Source organism: Mus pahari, chromosome 5 (genome assembly GCF_900095145.1).
Source record: "Mus pahari chromosome 5, PAHARI_EIJ_v1.1, whole genome shotgun sequence".
In the NCBI taxonomy this organism is placed as follows: Eukaryota; Metazoa; Chordata; class Mammalia; order Rodentia; family Muridae; genus Mus; species Mus pahari.
The window spans coordinates 123,218,334-123,231,421 of record NC_034594.1 but is presented as its reverse complement, the minus strand read 5'-3'; the positions used below and the strand labels follow the sequence as shown (position 1 = coordinate 123,231,421).

The 13,088-nt window shown below is 39.8% G+C and overlaps 1 protein-coding gene across 1 annotated transcript; it reads right to left on the bottom strand.

Annotated features, from left to right (window-relative positions):
- Nucleotides 1–2,338: 2,338 nt before the first annotated feature.
- On the bottom strand, nucleotides 2,339–10,616 carry Ptgs2 (prostaglandin-endoperoxide synthase 2). The gene is made up of 10 exons (XM_021197855.2): nucleotides 10,368–10,616; nucleotides 9,542–9,658; nucleotides 9,277–9,420; nucleotides 8,527–8,670; nucleotides 7,797–7,978; nucleotides 6,825–6,908; nucleotides 6,469–6,715; nucleotides 6,012–6,298; nucleotides 5,468–5,615; nucleotides 2,339–5,192 (listed from the first exon to the last, which is right to left on the bottom strand). The coding sequence occupies exons 1-10, from the start codon at nucleotides 10,513–10,515 to the stop codon at nucleotides 4,783–4,785; spliced, it is 1,911 nt and encodes a 636-aa protein (XP_021053514.1). The 5' UTR covers nucleotides 10,516–10,616; the 3' UTR covers nucleotides 2,339–4,782.
- Nucleotides 10,617–13,088: the final 2,472 nt, after the last annotated feature.

Here is a 13,088-nt window from a genome sequence, read left to right as displayed (position 1 = left end):
AACAAAAATAACAGGAAGTAACAATCACTTTTCCTGTGGCATGGTAGGGCATCTTTTGGGTATATTCCCAAGAGTGGTATAGCTGGGACATCAAGTGAGTGATGGGGTTGCCATCTCACAGTCACATCTCTGACCTATAATTGCTCCTATCTGAAAGAATTACAGGGATGGAAATGGAGAGGCACCTGAGGAAAAGAAGGTCCAGTGACAGGCCCAAAGTGGGATCCAGATAAGGGGAGGTCCTAAGGCCTGACACTATTACTGAGGCTATGGAATGCTCACAAAAAGGGACCTAGCATGACCGCACTCTGGAAGACCCAGCAAGCAGCTGAAAGAGTCAGATGCAGATACTTGCACCCAACCAATAGACAGAAGCAGCTGACCCCTGTTGTTGAATTAGGGAAGGCTGAAAGAAGCTGAGGAGAAGGGTGGTCCTGCAGGAGGACCAGCAGTATTAATTAATCTGGACCACTGAGATCTCTCAAATACCGGACCACCAAACAGACAGCATACACAAGCTAATATGAGGCCCCCAACACACATACAGTCTCCACTTCCAGGTCTGTGTTCATTCAGAGATGATGTACCTGACCCTCAAGAGACTGGAGGCTCCAGTGAATTTAGAAGTCAGGTGGGGTGGGGGGTGGTGACATCCATGTGGAGACAGGGGGTGGGGAGAAGGTATGGGAAGTGGAACAGCTGGAGGGTGAACGGGGGGGGGGGAATAAAATATGCAATGTAAAATAAATAAATAAATGTCAATACTGAGTTGTATATTTTAAAATAAATTTTATTAGTTTAATAAAAAAAAGAAAACCAACAAGGTAAACATGTAGTTGGGCAGGACATAGTGGAAGCCTTTGATTCTAATACTAAGAGATAGGGCAGGTGAGATTGCAGCCTGATCAACTTAGTTGTATGACAGCCAAGGCTATACAGTGAGACCCCATATTTCTATAAAAAAGGCAGGAAGGAAGATAAAGATAGTTATTAAGAGGATGGATGAAAATATGGCGTCTCATTTTGATGCAAAGAGAAGTAAGAGATGATAGGGTGGATAAGGACATGCTGACAATGGCGGATCAGCAGTGGGCTCTGCAGTTGCACACTTAAGTAAGGTGCTGAGGTACATACACTGAAATGTTGGGAAGTCAAGAAGCATGCTGAAAATCAAGGTCTTCAAAGTAGTACAGCAAGTAATAGGGATGAGGTCAAGATGTAAGGCTAGAGGGATGTTGTGGGAAAAGGTACTAGTGGGATGGAGGATGCCAAGGGTCAGAAAGGGCAGCTAAGCTGTGAAACACGTGAGCTGTGGAGCTATAGAAATTACCAAGATGCCCAAAGTAGGGAGACAAAAGCAGCCATGAACAGTGTTCTAACAATTTGCCCGGCCGAGTATGTTTCTGTTTGAGCTTCTGTCTGTTCTGTTTGTTTGTTAACTAGTTTTTTGGTATTTTATTTTATCTTGATAGAGTCTCACTACGCAGCTCTGGCTGGCCTGACTATGTAGAAAAGGCTGGCCTGAAGCTCACAGAGATCCACCAGCCTCTTTCTTTTGAGTACTGGAATCAAAGGCGTGTATCAGCATGTTGGACTGATTTCTCTTCTCTTCTCTTCTCTTCTCTTCTCTTCTCTTCTCTTCTCTTCTCTTCTCTTCTCTTCTCTTCTCTTCTCTTCTCTTCTCTTCTCTTCTCTTCTCTTCTCTTCTTTCCCCTCCCCTCCCCTCCTCTTCTCTTCTCTTCTTTGTTTCTTATCCCTTTTTTCTCTCCACTACTCCTTGTTTTGAACTTCCTTTTCATATTTTATACATCCTGTGTAACAAAAATCTTAGTCTTTGCCTTCTTAACAATAAAGTGTATTTATATTGTGTGTGAGTGTGTGTGTAGCTCAGAGAACAATTCATGAGAGCCAGTTCTCTCCTTTCACCATGTGGACTTTGGGGATTGAGCTGAGGTCATCAGGTTTGGGGGAGAGCCCCTTTCCACCCTGAGTCATCTCACTTGCCCAGTCTGCCTTTATATTATATTGACTATTTCTAGATTAGGCAGTGAAAACACACTTTTGATGTCGCTGTAGTACATAGCACATATGTTAACAGTCCTTCAGCAACTGAGGTAGTAAGTTCTCACTCTTGTTAGAGCCCATATAAGCAAGAGCAGAACCATTTCATTAAGGGACAGTCTAGATTTTTCTTGTTCAGTGTTGAAGATAGAACCCAGGACCTCCTAAGCATTAGGCAACTGCTCTACAAGTAAGGTAAATTTCACTATTATTGTAGATGAAAGGACATAAGATAATGGTTTAAGGATCATGATTCAGAGATATCAATGCCATGATATAAAGAAACAATCAAACTTTATTTTCAGAAGTTTTCAATTATTAAATAAGTATAAAAATAAACAAGCATTTGTTCTAAGATTTATTTTTTACATAAGTTAATTTAAATACAACTTTCTCTGAGGCACTGTAGCAGTCACATACTTAACCTGAATTTCCAGGTTTAATCAGCAGGTTGATATTCGCAACAATCATGTTGGCTTGTTTTGTTTTGTTTTGTTTTTTAAGTCAATGACATTAACAATTTTTATACATTTTTCCTAAGGTCGATTCAAAATGTTTCAAAATGTTTCAAAATGTTCAAAATGTTTCATAATTTCTTTGTAATAAAATATATTTCTTCATAAGACATACTTTTTAGTTATTTATATAAATAACTGTATTATTTGTCATCAGTTTTTGATGCACAAATTCTAATGCCTATAGTGCTTTGGATATATTTTTTAATAAATTAAGTTCTAACTAATTAATAAAACACCTACAGAGCCTTCAAAAATGTCTAAAATGTCAGTCTTTATAACATGCTTAGGTGAATCAATATTGGACCTACACAGTCTGCTTTATGAGTAAATTCCGATGGCCTAAGTTCTAACTTCAAACTTTTCAATAAGATACACTAGTTTTCTTAAAATTTATCCATGAACATTAATCTTATCATTTCGTTTGATTGTTCACACCATAGTTCATAGAGGTAATCATAAAAAAGGTACATCAATTCTGACATAATGCAAAAAAGACACACTTGTAGTGGGCTTAAACATAGTTTATAACAACAATGTCTAAAAGACATAACTATCTTCAATAAATTCAGTAATATACAGTACCTCAGCTGATAATGAGATGTAGAAAATGATCATCATTATTGTTTTATACTTATTCCTATTGCCCAGAACTACTCACTGACTGTGTTTTTAAGTAAGAAAGCAATTCTTCAGAACAAGAATGGAACTTTCTTCTCAGGAACTCCCTACATTTCTAGCATCTAGTAGGGGCCTTCCATATAATTATAAATAAAAATATTTTTTTAATATTTTTTTGCCTTCTACCTAAAATAATTTTTTTTCCTCCAAAGGGGAGGTACAGAGTCGTCCTGAGCTGAGGTTTTCCTGATTGTAAAACTTCAAGTAGAGAAAATATTAATAGAGGTTAAAGAAAGAATAGTTCTGATACTAAAGACCTGGAACACAGCTACGAAAAAAAAATCAATCAGTGGTTTCTCCAGGTAAAATGACCACGAGAAACGGAACTAAGGGGAGCAGCATGCTGGCATCCAGGCTGAGCTCACACATTACATGGGGCCTTCTGCAGTCCAGGTTCCATGGGCTGGAAGACATATCAATATTGTGAAGAAGCTCACGAGGCCACTGATACCTTTTGCATTGAGAGATGGACTGCTACATCATACTGTGCAACAGAAAAACTGTTTCAAAATCCAGCCTGGCAAGTCTTTAACCGTACAGCAAAAACCTACTGAGTACCAGGCCAGCACCACACCAGGATCAAAAAGTCTCCTTTGGAAGTTTAAGCCTGAATGTGATCTTGGATTGGGAACCCTTCTTTGTTCTTGGTTACTTCCTTTGTAGAAGCTTTTGTTGCTCTAGGCTTTGCTGGCTACCACTCATCAACAAGCTTTAAAGCTCATTCTCATAGTTAAGACAGAACAGCATGGGCTCCACCACCTTCCCACGCCAGCATTTTGACATACAAGGAAGGCCTGATTGTCATAGTAAGTAGCTTTTCACTACTCCTGAGTAAAGAAAATCCCTGACATGGTATCTTAACCATCAATCATGACATAATTTCTACTAGTTTTGGAGATTTACATTTATAGTAGCTGTTTACTCCATGTGGGCACAAACTTGACAGCTTAAGAAAATAAGAGCTTTCAAAAGTGATTCAAACTCCCAATTTAGAAATTTCAAAGTATTTGTCTCAAGATTGCTTTTTAAAAATGAGAGAGTTGCCAGTATCTGCCTTAAATGCTTATTTAAAACTGAACTTGTACCCCTTTGTTTGATGAGATAAAGATATGCAAGATTTAAGAAGTCCACATTACATGCTCCTAACATAGTAAGGAAGACACAGTCATAACCAACAGTTTTGATACCTGAAGCATTTTTCATCTTGTAACAACACTCACACATTCATACATCTTCCCTTGGTTCTTGTTAAGTTATTCATGATCTGAAATTCAAGTATAAAGATATCAAAATCCATTTCCCTTCTCACTGGCTTATGCAGAGGAATGAAAGCTGATTTCCTTTCGGTGTTGGGTAACACATATTTAAAGGACAAACACGGGAGGGAATCTTCACAAATGTAACATTGTTCAAGAACATTGCCTTCTGTTATAGAAGATGTTACATGAAAAAAAACATTCAGCATAAATATTAAATAATTAAATTAAATTCTTCACATAAATAAATAAATACGGTCAGTAGACTTTTACAGCTCAGTTGAACGCCTTTTGATTAGTACTGTAGGGTTAATGTCATCTAGTCTGGAGTGGGAGGCACTTGCATTGATGGTGGCTGTTTTGGTAGACTGTGGATCTTGCACATTGAAAGAAGTGAAGGGACACCCCTTCACATTATTGCAGATGAGAGACTGAATTGAGGCAGTGTTGATGATCTTAAAACCCACTTCGCCTCCAAAGGTGCTCGGCTTCCAGTATTGAGGAGAACAGATGGGATTTCCCATAAGTCCTTTCAAGGAGAATGGTGCTCCAAGTTCTACCATGAACTCCCCCAAGATAGCATCTGAACGAGATTTTTCCACCAGCAGGGCAGGATACAGTTCCATGGCATCAATGTCACTGTAGAGGGCTTTCAACTCTGCAGCCGTTTCCTTCTCTCCTGGAAGGTACCGAAGATAGAGACACAGGTATATCAAACTGGGAACGGCTGACAATTGTCCTGGTTGTTGAGCATATACCCCTGCTCACTAGCTGACCCCCATTCCCACTCCTCTTTCTCAATAAACGTGGTCCTTTTCTATTTCCAGAAGAAGAAGAAAAGGAGGAAGAGGAGAAAGAGGAAGATAGGTTATCCCTTCACTAAATGCCTTCTCACATTCTCTTTTTCCCATTGAATCCCTGATCCTTTTAGAAAATTCAGAAACCATTTCTCACCTGTAAGTTCTTCAAAGGACGCATAAGGCTTCAGGGAGAAGCGTTTTCGGTACTCATTGAGAGACTGGTACCTCATTTGCCTGCTCTGATCAATGGAGGCCTTTGCCACTGCTTGTACAGCAACTGGAACATTTCTTCCCCCAGCAACCTGAGACAAGTGAATAATAAAATGAGATTTTAGGCACATTCCTGAGGTTCTACATCTTGACCTCGTCATTTCTAGTCTATCAGGAACAGGATTTTTTGTGGTTATAAAAAAAAATAAGCTGATAGACAAGTCTGAATATTAACTTCTGTAATCTATAAGATGACTGAAAGCTTTTTAAAAATATGGGTTTTAAGATAGACAGGTGTTATTATTTGCTGGATAATTTTAGATGAACACTATAGCCTTTCCTAAACCTTCCAGGTGTCATGTTAAAAGAGCCAGTATAACAACTGATGATTATTTTAGTAAAAAACAAACAAACAAACAAAAAAAATCTGTCTCTATTACAAAAATCCTAAAGCTACTGACCAGGTGGTTCTTGCTTTTCAAGCTTACCCGGCCAGCAATCTGTCTGGTGAATGACTCAACAAACTGAGTGAGTCCATGTTCCAGGAGGATGGAGTTGTTGTAGAGAAACTGTTTGAAGCTGTACTCCTGGTCTTCAATGTTGAAGGTGTCGGGCAGCAGAGGGTGCCAGTGATAGAGTGTGTTGAATTCAGAGGCAATGCGGTTCTGATACTGGAACTTCTGGTTGAAAAGGAGCTCTGGATCAAACTTGAGTTTGAAGTGGTAACCGCTCAGGTGTTGCACGTAGTCTTCGATCACTATCTTGATAGTTTCTCCTGTGGCACAACACAGAGAGTTTAGTTTCCTTACAACAAATGGTAGGGATGTTACCAGATCACATTCACTCTCCCTATTCACAAGAAGGAGTCAAAACATAGCAAATGGAAGAGTTTTTCTTTTTTGAGGCAGGGAAGATGATCTTACTCGTTATTTCTCTCTTGCTCACCTATGAGTATGAGTCTGCTGGTTTGGAATAGTTGCTCATCCTCCCACTCAGGATGCTCCTGTTTGAGGATGTCACACACTCTGTTGTGCTCCCGAAGCCAGATGGTAGCATACATCATCAGACCAGGCACCAGACCAAAGACTTCCTGCCCCACAGCAAACTGTAGGTTCTCAGGGATGTGAGGAGGGTAGATCATCTCTACCTGAGTGTCTTTGACTGTGGGAGGATACACCTCTCCACCAATGACCTAAATCACAACAGTAATAACAGAGTTAAAGAAGAAAGAAAAAGCCACTACAGCTTTAATATGTAAGTCTAAATGGCAGGTGATCATTTTTAAACCATAAGGAAAATACCTGATATTTCAATTTTCCATCCTTGAAAAGGCGCAGTTTATGTTGTCTGTCCAGAGTTTCACCATAAATGTGATTTAAGTCCACCTAGAAAATTAATTATGGAGAAATTTCAATTTACTGATTTCTTACTATAATTTCTTATTCAATATGGATGATTTAGTTGTCCTTAAAATTCAACAAGTGATTTTCTTAAGATTTATTTTATTTTTATATGTGTGATAATTTGCCTGTATGTATGTATGTATGTATGTATGTATGTATGTCATGTGCTTGCCTGATACCCTAAAATGTTACAAGACATGGAATCTCCTAAAACTGACTGGAGTTATAGATGGTTGTGAACTGTCATATAGGTGTTAAGAACTTAAGCAAAAGCACCAAGTGTTCTTAAACACCAATCTAGCAGGCTCAATAAATGACTTTTTCATAGCCACAAAATTCTAAAATAATTTGTCTACCAGAGCTACAAGCCTGTATATTTCTTTATGTTGAATGATATTAGTATCCTATATTAAATATACCATTTGCTTCATTATAACCATAATAGTTATTTTACATTGTTTAAAGCAGCATAGAAGGGGATTTGTGTGTGTGTGTGTGTGTGTGTGTGTGTGTGTGTGAAGGCTGGGCCTCTACCTCAATAAGCAGAGTCCAGTGTCTGGCAAGTAGAAACTTCTAAGGTTCATTTCCCAATGCCTCCGATGACTAATAATTTATTTATTTATTTACAGAAGATATACCCTTATTGTGGACCAAACTTTTAAACTAAAAATGTAAGGAAAATTACATTAAAATATTTCTGTGTAGTCTTTTCATTTTAACTAAACCAGCAAATGAAAATGGAACACCCATTATGGTTTTAGTAGACATGACATTTGGATAAAAAAAAAAAAATGGGTGTGATTTGTTTGGCATGGTAAGATGTCAGCATTTCCTACGGATTTGTTATAAACCTGAGTTAAGCCTACTTACTCCATGGCCCAGTCCTCGGGTGAACCCTGGTCCTCGCTTCTGATCTGTCTTGAAAAACTGATGGGTGAAGTGCTGGGCAAAGAATGCAAACATCATATTTGAGCCTTGGGGATCAGGGATGAACTTTCTCCTTAGAAGAACCTTTTCCAGCACTTCTTTTGAATCAGGAAGCTCCTTATTTCCTGTAACATGAAAGTTCTAAAGTAAGTATCTATCCATTCACATATTTGTTCAAGCAAACAAATGACTGTATAATACATGAGAGCATCCATCACTTAGAAGCACTGTCTCAAAGAGGATCACAACATCAATACAATTGTTGTTCTGAGGCACAGTGTCATGCTTGTACCCCAGGCTGGACTGAAAGTTACTCTCAATCCCAGAATGGTCTTGAGTTATTGGTTAACATTTGCCTTAGAGATTACAGGCAGTAAGGTATCTTGCTAAGGTTTTAAATTAAAGTGTTAAGATACAAAGCCTGGAAGGGGTTCTTATTGAATTTTTTATGAATTGTAACTAACATCAGTACTATTTAGCAAAACATACTAAGGTTAAGACATTACATCAAATGCAGGTTTACTTTCCCATACTAGATCTGTACTATTAATAAACCTCTGTGGATAACCATACTAAAGACAAAACTACTTACAGTTTTACATAATGGACATTGTTTCTAGGTACACACTCAACCCTCACTGCAGTTGCTATGTCTGTATTTCTTTGCACTCACCCTTCACACCCATGGGAGTTGGGCAGTCATCTGCTACTGGAGGAAGGGCCCTGGTGTAGTAGGAGAGATTGGAGAAGGCTTCCCAGCTTTTGTAACCATAGTGCACATTGTAAGTTGGTGGACTGTCAATCAAATGTGATCTGGCTGAAATTTTAAAATAAAAAAATCATTGGTCCTCATATGAAAAACAACAACAACAAGGGAATATCAATTATCAGTGTACAATGCAGCAAGATCAGAGTCTGGATTTCCTTCAGACAAAGATACCCTGCTTTACAATGGCTGAACTTTAAAGGGCACTGAAAAAAATGCATCTTCAATAAAGCTTAAATTTTACACAGGACATTCTGCTCCAGTAGTCTTGACTTTTCAGTTTTCATTCACTCCCTGTTCCATAGCTGATGACAGAGACATTTGGGCATGACCCTAAGAACTATAGACAGCTATTTTCTCTTCTGACCCAAACCCTAGTCAATCATTTGTTTCAAAGGTTCAGAACAATTCTGCGAGCCATGGGTATTCAATGAACAAGTGAACCACACTTCCTCCACAGGAATGAAGGGCAGGGGTCATCACTGGGATACAGACTATAGGTTTACATGACAGTATTTTAGACGTTTCAGGGGGGGAAAGCCAGACTAGAAAAGGTATACTTCAAGTCATTTTGAGGTTGGGATATTTCTTAGGGTTGGGTTTCTAGTGCCTAGTTGTGTTGGAGGATGCTGGAAAACAAGGGAGGGTTGTACTTACATGTCAGCACATATCTCATGATTGAACTTCTCAGGAAGGGAATGTTGTTCACAATGTTCCAGACTCCCTTGAAGTGGGTCAGGATGTAGTGTACTGTGTTTGGGGTGGGCTTCAGCAGTAATTTGATTCTTGTCAGAAATTCAGCTGGAGAGAGACAAAGCAGGATGAGGAAATGAGCAGGCACCCCCCATAGGACACAAATCTACAGAATGATGGTCACATACGTGGTCCCATTCCAAAGGAAGATACCCCAGGAAAAACTTACGAGTGGTACAGTTTTCACCGTAGAATCCAGTCCGGGTACAGTCACACTTATACTGGTCAAATCCTATGCTCATACATTCTCCGCGGTTTTGACATGGATTGGAACAGCAAGGATTTGCTACATTAAAAAATAAGATAGCCTGTTACTCTTGGTTGTCCTCATCTTAACTTAAGGATTTAATTCTGTCACTATGGGTCAACTTTACAATGATAAGGTTGACAAATACACAGGTAGACCCAGAAAAAAAAAAGGTATGTATTTTAATTAAGTCTGTCTCATCAAATGGTTGTAATGTGGAAATAGCAAGCAACTTTGTATTCTTAAGCAAGAAACACAAAGGACCTAACTTCATAGTTCACATTACCAACATTTTCAAAATAACTTGGATGCTCAGATAGAATTATTAAGTATCCCTTTAAATATTAAAATGGATCAACCTAGCACATTTGTCAAAATTTAGTGTAAAGAAAATCAAATTAAAGTAGTCAAGTTTTAACATTTTGAATATATTTTTTAAAATGTATTCTGGATTTTTCTGTGGGTAGAAGAGCTCCAACAGGTATTTAAAGCAACCACTCTTGTTCAGTTGCCCACACACATGCTTTTCACTAGTACTGATCAGTTTGTCTTACCATGACAACCTGTAAGCCATTAAGTCTATTGGTTTTTAGCAAATGAGAAACCTGAAAGTGGGTTGCAGTTCCTCAGGACTTAAGCAGTCCAGCCTCTTTGCCAGCACACAGCCAGTCCCACACAGCCAGTCCCATGCTGCTAGAAAGGGGGTCTGAGCCTGAGGAGTCCCAGGGCGCCTCAGGGCGCGACTCACCTGCCTGGCTTAGCGCCAGGGCGGCGCAGAGCAGCACAGCTCGGAAGAGCATCGCAGAGGTGGCAGTGGCGGTGGCAGTGGTAGTGGCAGCGGAGCGGGCTGGATGCAGTGCTGAGTTCCTTCCTGAGCAGAGTCCTGACTGACTCATGAAGCTCTAAGCTCGCAGTTTGACATCTGGCTGCTAACGGGGAGAACCTTGCTTTTAAGTCTGTAAAGCGGACTCCACGTGACGTTGTGGTGACTCTGTCTTTCCGCTTCGGCTTTCCCCAACCCCCACCAACTTTTCCCCCTCTCTGCTTCAGTGAGTTGCGCAAGAACCGCAGCGGCAGGCTTTTACCCACGCAAATGAGAGACGAAGGAAGCCGGGAAGCTGCCCTAGGCTGCCCCAGGTGGTGCCAAGAGAGCTGCACCGCCCTCTCCATCCCTCCAGGCGCCCTGTGGTTCGCTGTGGCTGCGCCCAGTCTGGCTCTCTTTGGGGTCTCAGGTTTCCTCCCAGTCCCCATCCAGTGGAGGTCTAGAAGCCCAAGGTCTAGAGTGTCACAGCTTCCCCTCCAGGGATCTGAGGTCCTAACTAAGGGAATCCCCTCGCCTCTCCCCACTGGGGCGCAGTCTGACGTGCTCGCTGCTCAGAGCACGCACACAACTACCGGTTTGTTTGTTTGTTTGTTTGTTTTAATTTCTTCTATTTTTAATGAAATGAGAGCCCTCTGTCAGGGTCCACATCTGTACTGGTGGAATTAGGTTGAAGTCTTTCATGGAACTGCCCTCCAGGTTCTGCAGTCCTAGGAGCCCAGGGCACTCGCCTTTCCCATGGACAGCTGCTGAGCTCTACTTCATCCTTCATCGGAATGCTAAGTGTCCACAGCATTGCTTTAAGGTATTTTCCCCCTGCTGTTACATAGCTTTTATCATTTTGATCAGCAACTCTTTTCACGGGATGTAACACTAGAAAGAATTTGTTTTCAAATGTATCTTTAAAAAACTTTTTCTGTCCATGTTTACAAGAAGGTATGTTATGGCAACGGATCAAAAGGTAATAGTTTTCCATAACTAGCCTTATTCTCGCTAACCTTAAAAAAAAAATTTACTTCATTCAGAAACATTGTTTGATAAAAAAAATTATTTGCCTAGGGAGGTGATGTTTTGATAGTGTTGAATATCATCCTACTGTGTTTGTGTTGGCCAGGAGGGGGTGTGAGGATGGAGTAGTGAAAAGTAACAAAGTAAGAAAAGGAGGAAAGTAAAACTTCAATTAAACTGTACGTACTGGGCATGGATGGATTAAAAAAATGACACAGAATCTGAAATTAAACTATATTCTCAGGAAAGTTAAGTCAGGAAAGTGGTTTGAAGCAGACTGGGTAACACAGCAAGACCCCTGCTCAAAACAAAACAGAACAAAACAAAACAAAGCAAAAATAAAAGGAGAGAAGATCCACATGGGGGAATAGAATCCACCATGAGAAGAAACAGCACTGAGGAAACTATAAAATACCTGACTCTGCGGAAGTCTCCCAGATACTCATGGAATTTTTTTTTTTTAACTGCTTGCTTCATGTGCATGCTAATTTGATGATACAGGAGACACTGTGACTAAAACTCCATGTCACCCAGGGCCTTTGTTCTAGTCATGTTTAATCAGTCCAGGTATGGCACTCCCAACCTCTTTCACAGAGTCTTATGGGAAATTTCAACTGAATGCACAGACCCTTCTTTTGGGGAATCCCTTTAAATAGTTCTTGTTTTCCATTTTATTTTAAATGCGGGAAGTGCATGGTGTCAAACTGTAAGTTTGTTAGAGCTCCTGATATGAACTTCAGCTGGGAACTGTATAAAATTCCACATTCTTGACTGTCTATGAACATCTTATAGTGAAATCTTCAATTGACTTTGACCAATTCCATCCTCGTCTGATATTAATTGTATGCCTATTATGTAGAGAAGTAAATTCTGATGTTTTAAAAGAGATTATGGCAAAGGGGGTGGTGGTGGATGGTGATGTTGGCCTTTAATCCCAGCACTGAGGGAGAAGAAGGAGACTAAGCAGATCTCTGAGGCCTCCCTGGTCCACAGAGCAAGTTTCAGGATAGCCAGCTATACACAGAAAAATCCTGTCTCACAAAAACAAAAAGAAAAAAAAAAAAAAAGAAAACATTACAAATTCAAAGTGAGGGGGAAAACAGGGCATAGAGAATAATTACCTTCAGACTACTTGACATTTAAAGATATTCAACATAATCATAGAGGAAATGCAATTAAAATGATCTGTATGGTTCAGTTGGTTGATTTACTCTGTAACCTCAGATGTAAGGGGAGCTCCAGAGAGCCCCATATCCTACGGAATGACAGGAGAACTCAGGAAGAAACTCAGAACTCCAGGACAAGAGCAGTTTTGAAAGGAAGTCCAAATAAGGGCATAAGGGAAACGCATCTTGTGATTGGCTGCTTTTGAGAAGTCTGGGATGCCAGAGACACTACACAGGCACAATTGGAATACTGGCTACAAGGGAATATTAACTGTCCCCAAACCAAATCACGATGGTTCAACCTGTTCTGTATGGCAAAGCACAACGGTAATGAGGCTCCTTAATTAAATTTTTATTATATAGCAAGTGTAGTAATGAACTGTGCGGAATTTTGGTGTTTCTCTGTACATTGGGGCACATATTTAAGTGTCTGTTTTAAAAAATATATTTTGTTAGTATATGAAAGATTTTTGAG